The 22,143-nt window shown below is 44.7% G+C and overlaps 1 protein-coding gene across 1 annotated transcript in view; it reads right to left on the bottom strand.

The window, feature by feature from the left end:
• Positions 1-5,393: 5,393 nt before the first annotated feature.
• plekho1b (pleckstrin homology domain containing, family O member 1b) overlaps positions 5,394-22,143 on the bottom strand; it is a 33,137-nt gene continuing 16,387 nt past the window's right edge. The window contains exons 3-6 of the mRNA XM_064352324.1: positions 17,965-18,105; positions 14,306-14,410; positions 11,091-11,192; positions 5,394-10,832 (exon numbers count right to left, since the gene is read on the bottom strand). Of these exons, the coding sequence (XP_064208394.1) occupies positions 10,131-10,832; positions 11,091-11,192; positions 14,306-14,410; positions 17,965-18,105 (1,050 nt within the window). The 3' untranslated portion in view covers positions 5,394-10,130. The remainder of the gene's footprint in view (positions 10,833-11,090; positions 11,193-14,305; positions 14,411-17,964; positions 18,106-22,143) is intronic.

Here is a 22,143-nt window from a genome sequence, read left to right as displayed (position 1 = left end):
GTATACATGGGCATGCGTATTGCAATACATTGCATTATCTACTTGTTTAACAGATGGTTTAACCAGCGTGAATGCAGCTGCAGATTTATGTGTTATCCATTTCCGCCACTGGTTGTTTACTGAGGTTATCCTGGTTAAGTGTCGCTCTCCAGGGTTAAGTTGCACTGCTCCTCCTAAGATTTGAACTGACAGCGTTCTGGCCTGATGTATCATGCTTTCATTCACACTGAGGCTATTGAACTCAGAGGCCTCACTCTATGTCACACTTGACTGACTCAGGTTCTCAAAAACAGGTCCCATATGAAATGGCTTCCATACCAACAGGCAATAGGGCTTTGAAAAAGTAAAATTGCAATGCATTGTTATGAATGGCTCCTTCTGCTCCACCCCAGCTATCTCAATAACACAATCCTTTGGCCCAGCCTCATGCAATTAATTTTAGATTGCACCCTGATTTTTATTTTTGTACGACAGGGATCCAGACCGACCCACAGATCCAGCCCAAAACTGAACTGCGTGTGTTTCTGGTGCTGGAGTGCAGCGCGGCATTAGCAGCTGTAATAAACACAGTGCTTCAGGTGAGCTTGGCTTTTTCAGACCCAAGTGAGGCACAGGGAGCACAAAGCTGAACAGCTGTGCAGTCTCTCCCCTGCACCCATGTGTTTAATCACTGCTCCCTCCATGTCCCCTCACCCTGTCATTTGCCCTGGAAACCGCCTGGAATCTCCATGGAGATCAGAGCGTGAGACAAAAGCATTCCATTTTGGCTGTTATTATGCTGAAAGAGAATCTATCTATCTGTCTGTCTGTCTGTCTGCCTGTCTATCTGTATGTCTGTCTGTCTGTCCGTCTGCCTGTCTGTCCATCTGTCTGTCTGGCTATGTTCACACAATACAAGGCGGTCAAGCACTATACATGTAGAGGTAAAGCAGGAAGCCTCTGAGGCTATAATACAGATCCTACCTTCACAAAACACTGTGTAGTTTTATAGTTTTGGCAATCCTTACATCATGAAAAGTTGCCGGTGAATTTAAAAGATGAATAGTACATACGCAAAAAAAATAAAATAAAAATATATATATAATATATATATAAAAGATAACATTACAGCAATGGATTTCAGACAATATACTCGATATCCTTGAATTTTTTAAGTATAGATCAGGTATTTAATAGAGCATACATTTGGTAAATAAATAAATGAATAAAAATGTATAGGGACATATGACTCCTTAAACGTGAACAGGTTAAAAGCAGGTCACTATATTTAACTGAAATTTGTACAAAGCTTGTTCTGAACAAGGGATGATGTGACTAGGGCATAAAGACAAAACACACAGAGTCAAAACATTACGAACATCTGACAGGATTAGCATTAAGCATTGTAATGACTATTGCCATCATACTAGTGTGGTATTGTTCCCTGGACTGGGTGAGGGGTGGTGCCGTTGATTCCTAATCTGAATCTCATGAATATTGCATGGGGTTCAGGCTGTACCAAACAGCCCCATATCAAGGGATTACCATAGCCATTTTTGTTAAAGACAGCAAAACTGATATGCTTCAAATCCTTACAAAGTGTATCAGGACTCGAAGGTGCTTTAACTGGTGCATGTATGTGTTGTTGGCTATGCAAATGATATGCTAAAATGTGTTTAATGTGTTGTAACAGAAAAGGATAAAAGGACTTTCCCCCCCATTACAAGTGGACTCCATCAATTTCAAGCTGTTAATAACTTAATCCCACTGGGCAGTATATGACCTGGGGCCTTGTTCTTTTGGCAGCTAATTGGCAGCACTGTTCTGATTGATCAATGACTACTTTGCACCCTGAATAATTTGATCCCACAAGGAAGATAATGGAAGATAACTCTGAGGCCTTACCAGTTTTGTTTTGTTTTTTTTTACATATTGCATTTTGAGCTGTTCATTGCCTGTAACTATGTTTCACTGTCTCAAATATTATAAATAACACGTCAGATTCAACGTGAGAAAATGATTTACTGGAAATGGGAAATCTACAGCTGGGCACACACTTGAAAGTGAGTCACAGGATTAATCGCTCATGTCTGTAACAGATGCTTTTTTGTAACCATGTGGACAGCAGTTTCTGAACTACAGCCAATTTAGGACCCTTCCATTCCACACTGATATTGTCCCAGAGAAAATAATGCTGTTGATTCTCAACACTATAGCCATGGTGACCATTAATGTGAAACTCTCTAACAAAAGGGCATTTAAAAAGATGGATGGTGCCTAAATTTTAGGCTAATTTTACTCTATCAAGGTCAGAGGGACATAAAACACAGCAGAACTCACTGTGCTGGGGTAGAGTCAGCAATGTTTCAGCATAGCTGAACGTACATCAAAGAATATACATGCGTGTCCAGCGCCTGTCGTGTGGGCTTGGACTTGGCAGAACACTGCTGCCAGCTACTTTTGGAGTTGGCGCAGAAGAGGCAAGATGTGTAGAGGCAGAACAATAGATATTACAATATTTAATTGTAATATAGGAAAGGGGAAAAAAAAACATAGGCTGATGGCACTTGTAATGTTCCCTTTGAGTTAACAGTGTTGTTTTCTCTCCACGATCACTTATTGGGTGAAACAAACATGGCCACAAAAGAAGCTTGCTTTTGAAGCAAGCTTGCTAGTCTAGGAATTGGAGAATAGTTAGCGGGTGTATCTGATTGATATAGTGTCTATCAAAGTATACCCAGATAAAATTTAAGTTAAGAATTCAAGGCCGATAATACAGCATTGTTTTGCTTTGCTAGAACTGCATCACCGTTTTCATCCATTTTGAGTGCAGCTAACTGAAGAAGCTGACATACCCTTAACATTTTGTGCTGTCAAATGCCAATCGACAGTCTCTCTGTAATGTTTTTGAATCAATCTCACTTTGTCCTGTGAGCTGATGCATAATTCGTTTAATCGCGGCTTTGTTTTTAGCTGCAATCTTTATTTAATTTACAGTGAGATGTGTTCGGGTAGTGTGAGAGCATGAGACAGAGGCTGAAAGCGTGTTTCACAACAAGAGCGATGATCCTACCATTCCGGAAATAATGACAGTGATCAATGTTTGGGAAAGAACGTGGTTAATGGCAAAGCTGAAGGTAAAAAAAAGCTGTAATATAAGACTTGTGCAGCTTACAGCATCAGTGCTGGTGGGCTTGATGTGGCATATTCATCTTTCACATGCACATCTGCCAGGTGTCCAGCAGAAGGTGATTATCTGAGATGAGGGAAGCTGTGAGGTGATGAATGTGCAGGGTTTTCCAGTCGTTCTGGGGAACCTCTGTAGTTTGAATGCAAAATCATGCAAAAAAAAGGCGGACCCACCTGCCAGCAACTCGACTTGTACAGCTTTCGTGGAGCCAGCGGGACTCAGCAGGGAGGAAGCACTCCAGACCTGCTGGGAAACTGGTCCCAGAATGCACTGCAGCTCACCCGTGAGACAATTCTGTGAAATAGACACCTGGGGATAGGCAGTCGAGGCACTTTGTGCTCAGCTATGGAAATACTGCACTGCAAGCCAGGTGGCCAGTGTAAAGTTCTGCTCTGACAGTGTTCATTCTTGCTGTATCTAACTGGCAGTTGAACACACACCATTAAAATGCGGCTATGATTAACTGAGCTTGATGCTTGATGCACAGTGGAGGTTGATTGGAAGTAGGCATCCTACATCAGAAGAACCCCCCACCCGCCAACCACCATCTCCCCACCCCAGATTGTGTCTTTTGCCTTCAACAAAACCAGTGCTGATGAAGCACTGATCTCTTATACTGATTGCCCATTCATTCTTATACAAGACTGCCCATTACAAATAAACCCTTTTAAATGACTTTTTCTGTGATGCAAAACACTGAATGAAATAAAACGTCCTCTAAATGAATACTTATAAAACTGAGGCCTTGGTACTTATCCCAAAGATGCCATCCGGCCCACTCAAATTCAATCTGCAGCAATCTTAGCTCCCCAGTGTAGAACTCTAAGTAAGCTACTTGGGTGTCATTTTCTATCTTAACTGGAGTTAAAAAAAAAAAAATTATATCTGGAACACATCCCTACTTTGTGTCTGCAAACTAAAATTTGCATGAAATTTTTTGCCTTTCCATTTATGCCACAGAGAGAATCTCCCATCCATTTCCAAGCTGGATAATCACAGTTTTGTTTTTGCACTCATCCTAACAGCAGTGCATTATCACATCTGCAGGTATTATAAAATGCAGCTGATCAAGTGTAAACCAAAAATGAACAGGGGGGACATATCATGGCTGTTCTGGCTCACCAGCACTAGCTTTAATTAATTTAACATGATCTTTTATGTGAACCTTGGGAATTCTAAAATCTCACAATTACTTTTCCATTAAAATGTCCACTCTATTTACTGTTTTCTGTTCCAATTTGTAAGACTTTTATTTTTATGTTGGATGCTTTAAGTCTGAACTGTGTGAGTCCTAGACATTTTTATAATGTGATGCGCTTGATTAATTGAACTAAAATCTATTTCGTTTTGAATTGAATTGAATTGAAATAATGCACAGCATATGGAAAATAGATAACATACTGCAATAGTCTATGGGTGTTGTGTTTGAAGCTACAGTTGGCATACTTGGGTTCAGAGCAAAATGACTCAGACCACTGTTGGCTTTAAGAAGTAGTTGTTCAATCTGAAATTCAGCTTCTGACAAAAGTAGCCTCTCCTTGCGCACAAACAGCTAACAGTTCCAGGCTTAATGCAGGCCTCTCTCTTGAAGAGTGTGACTCCTCTGCACTAATGTCCCATTAACACAGAGATAGTTCACACACCTTAGACAAGCTGCCTGTTTCCTCACCTGATGGTGACAAGGCAAACCCCATGGTGACTGATGTAACAGCCGACTGTGAAATGAAAATACCATGCAAAGCAAACGCTGCCTGCAGCATACAGGCAAAAAGCAACTGATGGTACTGGGCCATTGTAGCCTGGCTGGACCTTCAATAGACATATTTAACTTTGTATGACCTTGTATCTGTGCCCACAATTCTCCTAGTGCTTCAGTAAGACATATGTAGAAATAAGCTATATATTTTATATATTTTTATTTTCATTATTTTGTAATTGTGTGAATGCATTTTGAGCATATGAATATCAGAGCTCTTTTGAAGCAGAGTGATGACCTTCCTGATTTGTTATTGGGTATGAAGCCCAAGAATATGTGCAATGAGAAAAAGATCTATGAACACTGAATGAAAATGAACAAATGATTATAATATTTTCACTATGTGCTTGTTTGACAGATTTATTCATTTAATGTTAACACTGAACAGAGAAGATGTTTTCCCCTTAAATGATGTGAACTAATCAAACAAAAGTCAGGACTCCAGACAGAAGAATCAAAAGTGAAATCTTTTCATTTTATAGCACGTTTATTCACATTAAACCCTGAAATCTCAAGGCTTAACCAATTTCAGCCAGAGAACGCTGAATATCTTCAGTCAACTAAAGAAATCAATTCACTCATTATGGTGTAGTTTCTGTTGCACCATTCTGAAACAAGCATCTGTACCATGTATGAATGTGGGTGACAATCCTTTGCCTTTGCTATACAGATTCGAAGCCCTTGTACAAACCCAAACTCCATTTTAAGGCTAAAGTAACTACCATTTGGTACATGAAAAACGTGTTAATAAAATTCCCCTCTAAGCCACAGAGGAAAAGCAATGTAAAATGAAAATGAAATGTATGTAAATACTCTTCAGACATCAAAGGAAGACTTTTTGCTTTAGAATAAGTTCAGTAGAAGACTTCAACCAAAACAACCTTCAGACCAATCGGTTCCAAAATGGCAGAAATATTTTTTGGGAAGTTAAACAGGAAGTGATCTCTTAAAATTCACTAATAACTAATATGTGGAGATGTAGTAGCCATGGTGTAAGAACCACAAACAGTCATATCAAATGATTAAATCCTAATGAAAACATTATTTCTTCAAATGAATGTACATTACAAACAATATGTAACTCTACCTTAGTCACACAGTATGCTTGATAAACAATTTATATGTCCTGTAATTGCATTCCACTCTGTCTCACGTCTTTACTTGCTGTAAAGTGAATGGCTTTACTGTTTTGTTAATGGCTTCACCACAATAAGCATTCACACAGCACATCCATTTAACATTTCATCAGCATTGTATGGTTGAAACATTTCAATTAAGTCCAGCAACAGAAACATTCACACTATCTGCCATATTTCTGGGATAAATAAGCCTGTTTCTGGAACCTAATACAGGGAACGTTTTCAGCTAATGCTAACCTCCTCTATTTGAGGTGCCGTGCTCAGTGGTCGACTGATTGGCCGACGAATAGAAAAGGTGGCTGTTGCATCTGAAGGTTATTCTGGCTGAAGTCAGACCATCCACACCAAGTGCAAGACACGTGACAACCGAAGAGACAGCTTGTCTACTCATCCATTAAATTATGAATTATCTTTAATCATTTGCTGGATGACATACATACCTACCTTGAATTGCCCAGTAATCTTTGGCATAACTCTGGTATGCTATCAAGGTTGCCATTACACTAAGTCTAGTTCAGTTGCTCTTCTCAGCTCACTTCCTACTTCTGAAGTTCCATAACTGAATTTGTACTGACAGGAAATGAAAAAATTAGCCATTTATATTTTAATGCCACTCAATGACTTGTGTCATGAAGCTGGCAGCAACAGAAGTGTTTGTACAGGAGCTCAAGTAGAGCAGTAATGCTGAACCCACAACTGACAGACAAAATTGCAATGGCAGCCTTTCTTTTTAAATCTTGTGGCTAACTGGCTTCTGCACCCTGTTTCACTGCGGTCATACCCCTTAAAGTAAAATCACCCAAGTTCACATTGACATAGCCTGAAGTGAAGCACAATATCGCTAATCCGTCAGTCAAAAATAACAAACAGGAGACTGATGTACACATCACTGTAGGTAATCCACACATACCAGAAAACAAATCAACAAATAATAATTAGTCTTTGTTAAAATTAAGATTAGTCAAACTTCTCTGGAAACATAAAACGTATGATAAGCAGGAAAAAACAAACCAAAGAATTTACCCTCGCGATTGCCAGTGCTTTGTCCAACAGGCTACATCCGACCAGAAGAAAACAATAATACTAATAAAGTAAACATTGTAATATGGCCTACTTAGTTTTAATATTTGTGTGGAAAGCTTAGCCCTTTTGTAGCAATACCCATCAAATGGAAACATCTGTTTTCAGCCAACTTGCACTGTACGCATATATTGACTCTAAGCAATATGCATGGGTGTTATGTATGTACTAGTGGCAGTGACTAATACGGTTGCAAAGACTGACAGAGGAATAAAAAAGCCATGATTCAGAGGCTTGTGACTGTCCCCATATTCTTAAACAATGCAGTACATCTTTAGCTGCCCACCTGATCTCCATGTTCAGCAAACACACAAAAAAAATTTAAAAATTCATGAAGCCTGTAGTAATGATTCTATAATAGCTGATACCGTCAAGTTTTCTGAACAGCATTCAAAAATAATAACCACATCCTCCTACCCAGGTGATTTCATTTTAATGAAAGTTTATTTCCAGTTCTCTTTTAGCAAGACAGACAGTGAAATGTGTCCGTACGAGTTTCTCACAGACGTGCAAGCAAAAATGAGTGTGAGAGTTCCTTCTGACAGAATCAGACAGGCTGATAACAGTGCAAGCTGACCCAGAGCCTCTATGTAATTCCCCACACATTCCAGCAGACAGCTGGGAATAAAAAACAGACTAAATTTTGCCCATTTTGGAAAAATATTATTTTCAATTCCAATTGTGGTCCAAAACAATTTAAAGATATTTTTCACTATTTCCATATTTTCACTGCATGCAGGCTTTGCTTTGACAAAGCCTTTGCTTACTAATCCGGTTCTTCAAGGCAAAGTCATGACCAAAGAGGGTGTGTTTAAAGAGATGTTTACAGATTTAAAATATTTGCATGACCAATTATGTTTTTTTAAACCTGATATTTACTAAAAATAATGATGCTTAATTCCCTTCAATTCAAATAAGTAACGTTAATTTATCAGCCATTATGTGCATAGCTTGACCACACTGATTAATTTGCATTGCTGAGCTACACCAGTCAGAGCTGAGCTCCCACACAAACAGTGATTAGAATGCTTCTAACTCTCAAAGCAGACACCTTTTGAGTCCACGACCCCTGCCTTTTGTTTTTAATAGCATAGATTTCTTCTTCCTTCAAAAAAGCACTTTTTACAATAAAAAATACACAAAAATAACACTGTTTTAGTAAAGTCTGAGTGACAGAACAGAATGAGTCATGACCCCCAGTACTACTGTGCAAACACATTTCAAAGTTACCAACTGTAAAACAAGGAGAGGCATGCTGGCAAGAAATACCCTTTGGTTTGTCTGCCATGTCTGACCCACTCTGCTGAGCTGTTTCCCACTCCACAGCTGAAAGTGACCATTCACTGGTAAGCAAAACTGCAGAGGCAAACTTCCAATATAAAACAGGGCATAAACCAGCCAGAGAAGATGAACAGCCAAGCACTGACATCACTTTCAGCCAATCATATTCTGATTCCCAGCACATGCATGTCAGGGCCCATATTCAAACATCTAATATAACACTGCATTTACAATTTATTGTTCCTATTCAGAACAGTAAACAGTGTTCATAGGTGTAAGATACAGCATACAGATCCTACCTGAAGGTATTCTAAGGCAGTTTTTACATTTTGTATTCCATTTTCATTAGAAATGAGAGTGAGATGCAAAACGCTGTAATATACAGTCCCTGGGTTGCTGGCTAGATTGTCTTAAAGTTAAGCCCCACAAGTATTCAAGTATTCCTTGCCAGGAAAACAAGTTCCATGCATCTGCACTTTCTGCACACCAGTGTCAAGTGTTCTTGTTTTACAGTGTTCCTCATAGTGCAACTGCATAAACCCCTCAGACCTAAAAGCACAGATCCAGTTCATTATTACTATTTGCTTAACTTTATATTCAGTGGTTTCATTCCTGCAAGTACTGCACGAGCTCTCCATTTGAACCTCACTGCTGCCTCCATTACCTTCATTTTAAAACCAAAACTGCGTGTGGCCCCAGATTAAAAAAATATCTACACAAGGCTGATTGCTGTAGGAGACAGCACACTGGCATTGCATGCTATCACTCTTTTTGTTCATCTTGCAAAACAAAAGCTAAAATTTAATTAACACAAAACAACAAAGCCTGATGGTGTCAAATGCAGATACTGCCGAGATACTGACGTTGCCCTGATCTTTCCTTTTGATATCTGTGTTTTGACTACTGTATTTACTGTGTGACATCGCCCATGTGTGTTTAATTTAAACTGTGGCCCAGGGATGGGACTTAGGTCAGCTCGAACAAATTTGGTGACAGGCATCCGGCAGTTATTTTAGCGAATGGCATTATTGAAACAGCTCGGCGGCGTGTATTGATTTGGAGCCCTGGGAACTCGCAGCAGTGCGGTTATGGAACATTTCCAGTGCGTTACGAAACATGAAAGGAAAACATTCACATTCCGGCGGGCCAGCCAGGAGACGGGCCGTCCCCGCGGCTCCTGCGTCTGGCTCGCACAGCGCTTCCTTCTGCGCCAGCCTCATCCACAGCCCAGAGGCACAGCGCTCAGCCCCTCACCCGCTGTCTCTGGGGGCCTGCGATGCAGCGTGACAGGACGTACACGGGGCGCTAGGCGGTACCGCGGCGCCCGCCCGATGCCTTGACTGCCTCAGACTCGCTGTCCCTGGTACAGACAGAGCAGCGCTACGGAGCGCCGCACCCAGACTACTTTGACAACTGAATCTGGTGTGTCAGGAAACCTGACGAGAGTCTCACCCTGCTCCCAATTCCCCTGAACAGAAAGCGTACACGCACAGAAGGCGCTAAATCACAAAGTGGAGATCAGCAATCAAGGGAACTAAATTTGTGCATTTTTTGTCACAGCATAGAGTGAAAAGAAAGACATTAAAAAAAGGAAATCCAGACATATTCCCACATGCCCGTAGTTCGTTTTGTTTCGCGGTCGTCGCCGTCGCCTTTTTACGAGGGTTCGGTGGCGGCTTCCTGTCTCACTTAGTCCGACCCTGCATCACATCATGCTCTTCCTGTACTGAGTCTGCTGGGGGCTCTTGGGCTTGCAGCTCTGCGACGGCGTGAGGGGCGCAGCGGGGGCGGAGTCCAGCTGCCGGTACAGCGCCCGCAGCCCCTTCACCTCCTCCAGCACCTCCTGGGCCTGGCCCCAGGTGGAGGCGGCCTCCTGCAGCAGCCTCTCGGCCTCAGCCCGGGGACCCTCGGCGTCCGGTCCCTTGGGGTCCCGCTGGCGCACCTCGGTGAGCAGCTCCTGAGTCCTCTCCAGCTTGCGGGAGATGAGGTCCTGCAGCTGGCCGATGGGCTGCGCCGGGGCCGACGGGGAGGCGGGGAAGGCCCGCTTGGCGGCCCGCGTGTCCGAGTGGGAGAGGATCTCCTCCATGGAGGCGCAGCGGCTCTTCTCCGCGCCGCTCAGCCTCTTGCCGGGCTGCGGGGTGCGGGCCTGGCCCTCCGGGTGCTGCCGGTCCCGGGACGTCTCGCTCTTGCAGGGGAGGCTCCCCGCCTTCCCCGCCGGCTCGCAGGACGCCGGGGACTTGGCGCCTTCCAAATCGGAGCGCTGGGCGCCCAAGGGGAGCTGCGCCACCGGCTTGTCCAGGTCGACCCGGAAGCTCTTGTCGCAGGTGTCCTGCTCCTCCGGGGAGGCGGCGTCCTCCTCTTGGATGAGGTCCAGTGTCAGCATGCCGTCAGAAGTGGAGGTGGACGCCTGCGGACAAAGCAGCACATTTCAGACGCACTTTCACAGCAATCCTCATTCCTCTATTCCAGCCTGTCTCTCATCTGCTGAATGGAAACCTGATCTACCCATAATCACACAGGATCCATTCACTCTAATTATATTACGCTATCCTTACAAAAGTTACCAGAACTCTGCTTGGAAACCTGGAAGCATTAAGGTAAAATGAATTGACTTTAATGGACCAGCCTCTAATGCATCTGATCCACAGACGGAGGCACCACGTACCACTGCCATGAGATGCCCACGGGTGGGCAGACGGCGTGTGTGTGGGATCTTGGCACGATCACGCGTGGGATGGGCCAGGAGGCTCTCCTCTTCCACTGTAACCTAGAGGGAGGAAAATGGAAATGGTGAGGGAGAGAACAGTGGAGGGTGAAGGAAGGGACGGTATTTCCATGCTAGCCCAGGGGAGCGTGGGATGGTAATTGACCAGATGTTCCATCGGATCATCGACCTGGGACATGTGATGTGCTCGGACACACTCAGAATTTTGCACAAGCTCCCACAGACAAACAATTTCAGTCTTTAGCTGTTGTTGTTTGCTTGGGGCCAATGTTCTGACAATACAATTACCAAATGTTCCCTAGATAAGCCACAGATACATGCATACATATGGCAGCAGTGTGGCACAGTGGCAAGAAATAGCCTTGTAAGCACTAGGCTGCAGCTATGATTTTCTAGATGGTGCGTTGACTCGGTACCCTTGAGTAATCTAATTAACGCGAATTCACCGTGTAAATACTCATCTGTTTGGTGGATGTAAGTGATTTGTATGGCCCCAGGACAAAGCATCTGGCAGGCAAATAGATAGCATACTGCGGTAATCTATATCCGCTTTTGCACAGTCAGGCAGCTAGGTCAGGCTAAAAGCTTGAGTGAGCTTGTGCCGAAAGCAGAAGTAACTAGTCCTGTTCCTGGAGATCTAGCGTAGGTTTTCACTCCAACCCTAACATAGCACACCTCATTCAACAGATCTTATTGAGCGGCTAATTAGTAATCAGGTGTGCCAAATTAGGGTTGAAATGAAAACCTACAGGATGGTAGATCTCCAGAAACGGGGCTGGTTACCACAGGCCTAAAGCCTCATGCTACAGGCTCAGACTGCCAGCCTACTTGCTTGCTCACTGTAAGGCCTTGAAGGTGCCAACATCACTAAATCTCTCCCATATACTGTAATGCCTCCTGCTACCTTCCATATTTTCTTCCAATGAGTTATCTGTGATAACCGCAGGCATTTCCACTAATGGCTATTTCTGTGGCTATTTCTACAGGTCTATCAAGTTCATAGCTTGGCCTATGACAGAAACGTTTTACAGAAAGCCAATATAGGTACAGCAGCCTTAGCCCCAAGTGGCTTGAGCCTAGAATTATGGTGTTCATTTTGCTGTTAGATGAAAAAGTGTGGCTTTGCACTTCTTAAGTGGTCAGGCAATGAAGAGGAAAGGGCCCATTAAAATGAATGGCACTCATTCCACAAAGTTTTACAGCATTTCATTTGTTTCCAAACAAAATTAATTTCTCGGGTCGGAAATAATCCAAAGGGGATTTTATCATGGCAGCTGGTCCCGTTGCTCTGTTGATGGGATGAATTTCTGCAGATATCATTTAGCATTTTTGTTTCCCAAATGTCCCACGCCCATGTGTGACATATATAATATACTTCTGCAATGGATCCACATTCACGGTCATGATTTTGTACTCTGCACTGCCGATATTCAAAATGTTTAATAACACCATGCATTCTGAAAGAGTGGCACAAAGATTCTTGATTTACCACATAGACATGTCATAATAATAATAATTAGGAGTAATTTACATTTTGTGCCTCTCTAGAATCTCAATTGAGCTTTACAGTTACACAGAATATTGTTGAGTTTCAAATGTATGTTATCGCGTTGCTTCTCTGCAGTTATTGAATTGCAATTCAAACGCGACTGTCTATAATCATTTCAAATGTTGTTCTGTAATCATGATGTTCACAGTCCACAAAGATTGCCTGAGGCATATTCAGCTAAGATGAAATGATTACAATAGGAAACCAAATTTCTGCATGGTGGCCATGGTGGTTCTAAATATTTAGGTCATGTACTGCTGGCATCATAAATGAAACCCAGAACCTTACTAAAAACATTATTTTTGTTTGGGGGGGGGGGGGGGCTGGAGCCTATCCCAGCATACAGTGGGGAAAAGGCAGGAATACACCCTGGACAGGTCTACAATCCATTTCAGATTTCAGGGCTCACACACCATTTACTCACACGCTCCAAACCCAAGGAAAATTTAGCTCTCCAATTAACTAACCTGCATGTCTTTGGACTGTGGGGAAAAACCTGAATACCTGGAGGAAACCCAACCGAACACGGGGAGAACATGCAAACCCCACACAGAACGGCCCTCAGCCGGAATTCTAATTAGGAACTTTCGTGCTGTGAGGCGACAATGCTACTCACTGCATTACCATGCCACCACCATGATTACCCACACAGTAACTTCTCACAACTCAGTGACTTCATGATAATAAACCTAATCAGTAAATCTGATGAACGCCTAGAATATATATTTTTTAACCTATGGATGCCACCAGAGTCAATATTTGATAGTTTATAAATAATTGTTTGTAATACCAATTCTCTCACAGCTAATTGTTTTAATGGCTGTGAAATCGATCATTGTGAACTTCAAACAGAGCACATAGGTGCTATTCTACATTCCCAGAAGCCAAGTGGAAGTGAGACACAACCCTTAAGCCTTTGATGTTATCTACTGGAATACTGAAGGAACCCAAACCAAAGCGGAAATCGATATTCATCAAAGAAGAGTCGGTTCACATGCTGTCCGTCAGCTGACTTCCTGCTTTCTCCTGTCTAGCGGGAAGCCCACTCCCACGCCGGGGCATCTGGGATAATAATGCGACTGGATGGGGGCAGCTGAGCTGAGTCATCCGTGACCTCCCACAGCTGACGTTCCCGCCGAGGCCGGACGCCGGGCCCGGCCCGCCGTTTCATTACAGGAAGAGCAAACAGACGCTGTAATTCACTTCTCCTTCCTCCCGCACGCGTACCTTTTCTGAATCACCTTCCCGTCATTCACACACAGACCCGGCGGCTGAGTCACCTCTGCCCATTTTTCATTAAGGGGATGTCGGTGAGGAATGAAATTTAGAGGTCTGTCATTGAAGAAATGGCTCGGCCTCAAAGATGCGCAGATGATATCACGTCTGGCTGCTCTCGGAGTGAAAGTAATTAATTGCGCGCTCGCGTCTGCACGCGTGCAGGACGCTGGTGCGGAGCGAGCGTCAGGAAATCTGCTTAAGACGGGATCGGTGCGCGAGCCATGTGATCCACCACTAATGACCGTTTCACCGCCCTCGTTGGTTTAATCAGGAGCCCGAATTCATCGGGGAGGTATTCTCAGGGAAGACGCGGAGCGAGAGGCCGTACCTCATCCAGGATGCTGTTCTTAGCTCTGGTGATGGCCCCGTTCAGGGCATTAATCCAGGACTCCTTCTCCTCCGGGCTGACAGCCAGGAAAACCAGATTTGGGACCTGGGAGAAGAAGGGGAGAGGGGGAGAGGGTGAGACAAAGGGAGAGACAGAGAGAGGGAGAGAACAAACCACAGCTCTTATCATGCCCTAAAAGGAAGCAGGCACATCTGTACAGTGCCGCTGATATGAAGCAAAAACAAACCCTGCTGAAAAACAGAAACCTGGGGGCTGCTGTCGATAAAACGGACAATCGTGGCCCTCGTGAGAAAACAGATCATATTACCACTCAGAGACAGGACAGGATCTTCCAACACAGTAGGAAATTCACACACACAAAAACAGAATCTTTAAAAACACGATCATGCCACTTCCAAATTTTGGTAACCACCAGGCAGTGAAAAATGACCAGTCCCATTAGGAGACACACCCATTGTGGCAGTCTGTCATGGTCTGGGGGGGGGGGGGGGGGGATCTAGGATGCATCAATGGTGGATAATTAGGCTTTCATATTGTTCATTAGGGCACTTATCTTATTCTTGCAATCACGATATTACTGTGCTCTTTTTCCTTTAGTGTGTTGTTCAGGGTGCGACATAGCTCAGGAGGTAAGACCGATTGTCTGGCAGTCGAGGTTCCGTTCAATCCCGCCTGGGCATGTCAAGTGTCTTGACAGACACCTACCTAAACCCCTAACTGCTCTGGCGAATGAGAGGCATCAATTGTAAAGCGCTTTGGATAAAAGCGCTATATAAATGCAGTCCATTTACCATTTCACTGTTGTTAATTGCTCTGGCAACATGGTTTGAGGTTATATTATTAACAAACCACTGAGAAACTGGAAGAAAAAAAACAGGAACAGAGGGAAAAAGAAAAGTGGACTGTCAGCAGGGCTGTAAATGCTGCTCTATGCACTCCTTTCCACACGGTCAGGTGATTTCAGGTTCATTCTGGTAAGGGAAGTCCCTTGCGAAATAAAAAATCCCTCGCATCAGATATTAATTTTACTGGGAAATGAAAATGGCACAGCTGGCTTGTCTCGGCTCTCTGGTCTGGTGGTAATAAGGCCGTGGGGAGAGGGCACACGCTGGGTTTTGGACACAGACAGCCTTCAGCTCCACAGCCAGGCTATCTCAGCCACCGCTTGGCAGCTCACGGCACTCGATGGCACTGAAAGGGTACACCCTGCCAGGATGAGAGACACCTCTGGGAGACATGTCTCATCTTCATCAGGGATCCGCTGGTCTCCTTTGCGGACTGACCGTAGCCAGATGCTGGCTTCTGAACGAATGACGCTGGTGTAAACACACACGGACAAGAGATGCTTTCCGTGTTGGAGGCAGAGGCTGTTCAACATGGCTTCCCGCAGACCTCAGGAGCGCTGTACTGGGGTGGAGCCAAAGGCTTGCCAGTTTCCACAAACTACAGCCTTCTGCTGAAAATGACACGCTTACTAAACTTACAGAAGGCTTACGGGTGAGGAAATCCCTCAATTATGAGTTTCTCTCACCAGCTCATTTCATTATGCCCCTTTTTGGCCTGCTGTTGAAATATGATTTTATTCATTTATTTGAAAAAAATGTTTTTTAAATATAAGATTAACTGTCCTGCTCCTATGAAGTGTTTTGGTGCCCCTGAACATGTGAATATTTATCCTTTCTTGGGATATGCAGCATGTGGAAGAATTCCAGGAAAATTGCTCTGAAACGTGTCTTCTGTAAAGAGCTCAAACTGGTTCAGTGAGTGGAGCAAACTATGGCAACAGAAACACCATCCAAAACAGTGGCATAACCAGGGATGTGTTCATTCAAATTCTCTCTCTGGCAGACAAATGTGCATGATGTCAGAGTAAACAGTCAGTTCAACAATAACTCGCAGCTGTTTGTCAAAATGGCATTATTAACATATAGAACATACAGGGGAAAAAAACTCTTTACCACAGGCTTTACAATTTTGCATAAAGAAATAAAGCATTTTTAAAAATAACACTGAGAGTAATAAACTGCTAACAACCGTGTTCTCACATTAAAAAAAAAAATGTTTCAGTTTCAAAAGCCAAACTGTTTTGTTCGTTTTCTTACGATCCTGAAAGGGCAGTAAAATTTCGGGGTCTACCTTAAGCATAATAATTCTAATTCAGAACGTCTGGTGCTGGAGGGGTCAGGCTGGGAGTGGATTCTGCTGGTGTTTCGCTCTGAGTGTGCAGCTGTTGGGGGGGCGGCCAGCATTACCGGCGGCAGGGAGGAGGGAGCGGTGGATTCCCTTCAGGCCCACACAGCCTGAGGCCGAGGATTACCCGCCCGCTTCCACACAGAGCTCCAGCAGATTGCTCAGACTAAAGGCTTCCCTGTCCTTCGAAAACACGCTGCTCCCTCGCCAAGCAGGCCTCGCTTCCTACCCCACCCCGCACAAACCCAACTCTGCTTTCACCACTGGAGATTTCTTTTTATTTTTTATAATTCTCTTTGAAGGAAACGGGCTGCAATCCTCCATGGTGTAAACACTGCTCTCACACATGAAACTACACCACTGTTTTAAGGAACAATGACTGCTCTCTCAGTGGGAAGTCTGCATACAGATACTGTAATTGCTTCCGACTGATGTTATTGTCTTTCTGATAGTGTGCTTTGTTTTGGTCATTAATATCATAATGATTCATATTTTGAAATGTATTCTCCTTTATATATATTTTAGCTTGCAGCAATGACAAGGAAAGGCCTCCTTCTACAGCCGATATATGAGCAAATGAGTCTTTTTACTTTTAAATGCAAATATACCAGGACTTCAGCATGTAAAAATTCCAGGCCTCCATGAGGCTCTTCAGCACTAACATCCATGAAATAAAAGCACCAACACCAACACATAGCTCAGCTAATTTCACCGTTTCTCCTCTCAAAGACATGGACCAGCATGAACCACTTTATCACCAAGTCTGCCATGATCTACAGAGACTACAACTACAACATGTGAATTGACAGCAGGGATGGTAGGGAATTCCAACTTTCCATTCGCATGCTGGTGACACTCATTTTTGGGTTAAAGAGGAGAGAATGCTCCTCTCCAGCTTTGCTGTAATAAAATTACAGAAGGGCATTGTGTTATCCCTGCGAAATATTTCAGGATTGTTGAATTCAGTATTTGACTGTGTGGAAAAATTCATTTATTTTGAAGTCACAAATGTAATTAAGTGAGTAAGAGAGGATGTGCATTTGGGAGAATGTGCACGTTAGCGGATGTTTTGCATGTCAGCGTGCGAGCGGGGTGCGCGTCTGGGATGCAGTGTTCCCGTGATCGCACACCGCGTCTCCTGTCTGGGGCGGCGAAAGGCGATTAGCAGAATCAGATTTAATTACTCAGGACAGGATAATGGCTCAGCTGGGTCAGGGGAGTTTACCTAGCGCTTAGCTGTAGCCAATGGCGCGCAGCCTGGGCAGTGACTCCCCCGATCGCTAACAGACACCGGGCTGACTCAGTGCCCCACGCTCTCCCATCTTCTCCGAGCTCTCCAGTTCCCTACTGACGGCCTAGCTAAGTGGGAGCCGCAGAGGACCAGCGACGCCCTGAGCTTCGCCAGCCTGCCCGCTCCCGGAGCGCTGCCTCTGGGCCGCTGCACTCACCGTGTTCCCCGGCTGTCTGGAGCGCAGCAGGGTGAACTTGCTGTGGTTCTTCTTGCTGCGGCTCTTGGACTTGCGCAGCTCCTCCGAGCGCTCGTAGTCCGTCAGGTCGATCACCTCCTGGATCTTCTTCTCGTCCTTCACCTGCAGACACGCAGAGGCACAGTGGTGAAGTCAGATGTGGGGTGTAGGGAAAGCGCTCCTTTAGTCAGAGCCAAAACACATGCACTTTACGCATAACTGATTTCAGCAAAGTAGGGCCAAAGGCATGGTAATCAATCAGCAACCACCAGCTTTATTTCTATATTAGGAACCTCCTTCTGAGGCCATGAATGACTCTGCAATGCACAAGCCACTTAAGCTTGTACGCCTCGTCCCCCACCAACCGTACTCCCCCCTCAAAATCCACCCGGCACAGGCAGGAGAAACAACAGCACACGTTAAGAGCTAATTGGATTAAGGTCAGCGGCTTTGTCTGTGACACACCCACATATTACCATATGGATCCGGCGCCTCCGATCTGGCAAATTGGCCAGAGGGGTGTGCCAGGGCTTAGCGAAGGCAGCTGAAGGCCCTAATGTCAGTACCCCCCCGTGGTGACGAGGCCTCACAGCGGTGTGGCTGAGCCCCATTCCGTGGCCTACTTCTCAACCTGGTCCCCCGCAGCAGACGCCATGTGTGGGACACAGCTGTGGCGGATCCCCATGTGGTGTGCATGGGAAGGGGGTGAGGGGAGTCTACGTGTATGTGTGTGTGTGTGTGTGTGTGTGTGTGTGCATGTGTATCTGTGTGCATTGAGGATGTGCCTAGATGAAATGTGAGCCTGGTATGTGTGCTAATGCTTACAAATGGTCCACAGTAGTTATTACTGTGTATATACTGTATACATAGGCATGGTCACGCACTGTCCCTTGTGGTTCTTACACAACTGCTCTTTCAGCAAGAACGTGGGATGTTGCAGTGAGAAAGAGATAACAAGAATATTCAATAAATTGACTTTGAAATTGAAAATTTAAATTGACTTGTTTTTTTCCCACTTAACAATATTGGAGAATAATACATAAATGTGATTTAGTTTAATTTCACCCTGGATTGTGTCACAGTTAAGCACATCTGCTATTACGTGACGTGTGGATCCTACGTGTGGTCTGGGGGGGGGGGGGGCTTTGGGGGGGGTGAACGAGTCGGTGGGCTCTTGACAGTAAGAGAGAATGGCACTCAACAGAAGGTTCAAGGACACATGCGCCGCTGCACAGCTCCCCATGCGGACAAGCTCACTCTAACGCAGGGACTGCGCAGAGGCCCCGCCTTCCCCTTCCCACCCTGTCACTTCCCATTAGGGGGGCGGGGCCTGTGCTGAGCTCATCTCTCCTCCCACCCTGCAGTTCCCTGCCACTCAGCCTGGCAGCTGTGTTAGGATCTGCTGACTGTCCTTCCACCACACACACCGCCAGTCAATTACTGCAATACACTGCAATATACTCTGAATATGTGGCCTTTTTGGAAAATATAATGATAAATATATTTTGTAGCAATATCTGAAGGCAATAATTTCTGTATTTGCCCATATATTTTGAAGTGTACTAACTTTGCTAATTTTGTAAATATAACAAATTCATTTCAATACATTGCAGTATTATATTCTATTTATTTAAGGCAGCATTGATTCTGTGCTGCTTTAATCAATGCAGTGTACATAACTGCGATCAATACCCCTTTACTGGAAGAACTGCATCAGCTTGTGTAGATTGGTCAAGTCGTACAGTTCAGCGACTACGCTGACCTCATGAGAGTTAAAGTGCCGGGCCCAGTGTTGCTCCTATTGTTTCACAGACCTGCATCCAGTAAAAGAGACCACAAACGCATAAAGAGCTTTAGTGCAGCGGGGGCACTGAAACGCACGGTGACCCTCCCTACACGTCCAGCGCCCAGCTGCGACTGAACCCCAATTACACGCCGTGGCCTCCGTTTGCGCCAGGCGGCCCCGACGAAACAGCCTCGTTAAACAGCAATCAATTTTAATTAATTGAACGGCGGCGGAGAAATCAAACCCTGCGGCTCTTAGCGCGCCGCGCCGCGCGGCCGCCCTCACAAACGGCCCGCGGGGGGTCTACAGGCCGCCCGGCATGGGAACTGACTGCGGGCGAGCAGCCAATGGGGACAGCGGGGTCACCGCGCGGGTTCGCCACAACAATGAGGCCCGGCCCGGCGGCACAAAGAGAGCGGCGAGGACTCGCTAGCGCCGCCACGGCTCTGTACGCTCACTACGGCAACGGGACACCGCGCTGAAGGCCTCTGCTGACGTCAGCCGGGGAAATGAAACTCGCTGCGGTGACTATGAGGGTCAGAAGGGCCCCAATCTGAGCAAATGCCACATTAAGGGGTGCAGGACGGCTGAACGCTGCTTTGTAGCAAACCTATCCAAAGGTTGCAGTGAGCCTTTTTAAAAGACATAAGTGCATGCTTGAACTACATTTTGAGCAAGACTTAAAAGCAGTGGCCTTATAGACAAACAGTTGGGGCAACATCTATTGCAAACCAGTGGCAGGACGGTACACACGAACACTCTTGTTCATGTCAGGTGACATGCTGTGTTTGTAGGCTAGAGCGACTTAAACTGACGCCTCGCAGTGCGCCCCAGAACCGCCTCCCCTCCCCCCACTCCTCTGCCCACCCCACCGCGAGGCCGGCGCAGCCTAACCACGAGCAGCGTGCTATAGCCACATCTCTTTCTCTGCTCCTTGCGATAAGGGGACATCGCTAACACCATCTGTTCCGGCGCTTTGGGTTCTTTTGTAAAGGGTTCTATTCACAGTGCGGTCTGACACGCAGTTCTCCACCACACCTCGCTGGCTGGAGAAACCCGAGTGCCCGGTCCACAAAAGACGCCCGCTGCTATTTCCAGCAGGAGACGCGTGCGGAGAAACTCATGGGGACCTTTTCCATTGCACGCTAACCGTGCATCAATATTGCATCTCCTTGCTGTTGTGCATTAAGTTTTAAGCAGGGGCATCCCTTTTCAAGGCAACACTTATCAGCAGGATTGGCCTCCAATCAATGAACTACAGGGAGTAGCAGTAACAAAATAAGAGCAGTGAAAGAAGTCAGAAGGGTTATAAATGAAGATCTAAAGATACGTTTATGTTGCGACAATGTCCAAGAAAGTCCTGAAGTTATTTAATCGAGGCACGTTAGAATAATTCCGGTTCCACATCCATCCAAAGTCTAGCCAGCATGCATTAAGTACCCTATAATCAAGCAACTGAAGGTTTCTTCTTTTAGAAACCAGGGCTAAACGTGGAATCTTGGAAAACTGGATTTATAGAATCTGTCTACAGCAGACAGAAATATTATTTTTTCAGGTGTACTTTGAAAATATATTCTCAAAACTTATACAATTAATGATCATAGCAGAATACAATATACATATCACATGGTCCCATTAAACTACATATACATGCATTATGTTAACACATAAACTGCACATAAACACGCATTATAATCCTCAGATGTCCTAGGTTCAACAAACAGACTAGGCACCATTTCACTGAACATTTCAGTGCTGTCCACACAAACGGACTTAGGTGGATATTGAATTCATTAAATGCACTCATTAGATTACAGTCAACTATATTCCTTCCAGCCCACTCACTTCTATTCTGAATAGTGAAAGGGAGTTGCAGAAGAGCACTTCAGAATATGAGGGCAGGGCTGATACAGCCATTTGCAAGGAGCTATATAACAGCAATGCCACACATTGGTACAGCTGCCAAACATGACAGCTTATTCACAAAACTTTCAATTTTTCTTTAACAGCCAGTACTTACAGTCGCCTGCCTCTATGAATAAATATCACATGCTGAAATTAAGGCTGTCTTCATGCAGTTGATGTTAATGCAAATGTAAACACCATGTTCACATTCAGTATAACATAAACCTCTACATTTAAGCAACGGAAAACAGTACTTATGATCACACTACATAGAGCTTTCCTAAAATACAGGGAAGAAAGGCTGACTTTAAAATTTGAAGTATCTTCCTGTATGCATGTACATTTGTATTTACGCTTTAAGCAGATGCTCCTATCCAGAGTGTACACTTGTACAGCTGAACAGCAATTCAGATTAAGAATCTCAGGTTACTTTGCTCAACAGAAAAGCCCTACTGCACAGTTCCGTAACC

The sequence above is a fragment of the Anguilla rostrata genome, chromosome 1 (genome assembly GCF_018555375.3).
Source record: "Anguilla rostrata isolate EN2019 chromosome 1, ASM1855537v3, whole genome shotgun sequence".
NCBI classification, from domain to species: Eukaryota; Metazoa; Chordata; class Actinopteri; order Anguilliformes; family Anguillidae; genus Anguilla; species Anguilla rostrata.
Note: the sequence above shows the minus strand (reverse complement) of the source record. Positions and strands in the feature narration are given on the sequence as shown.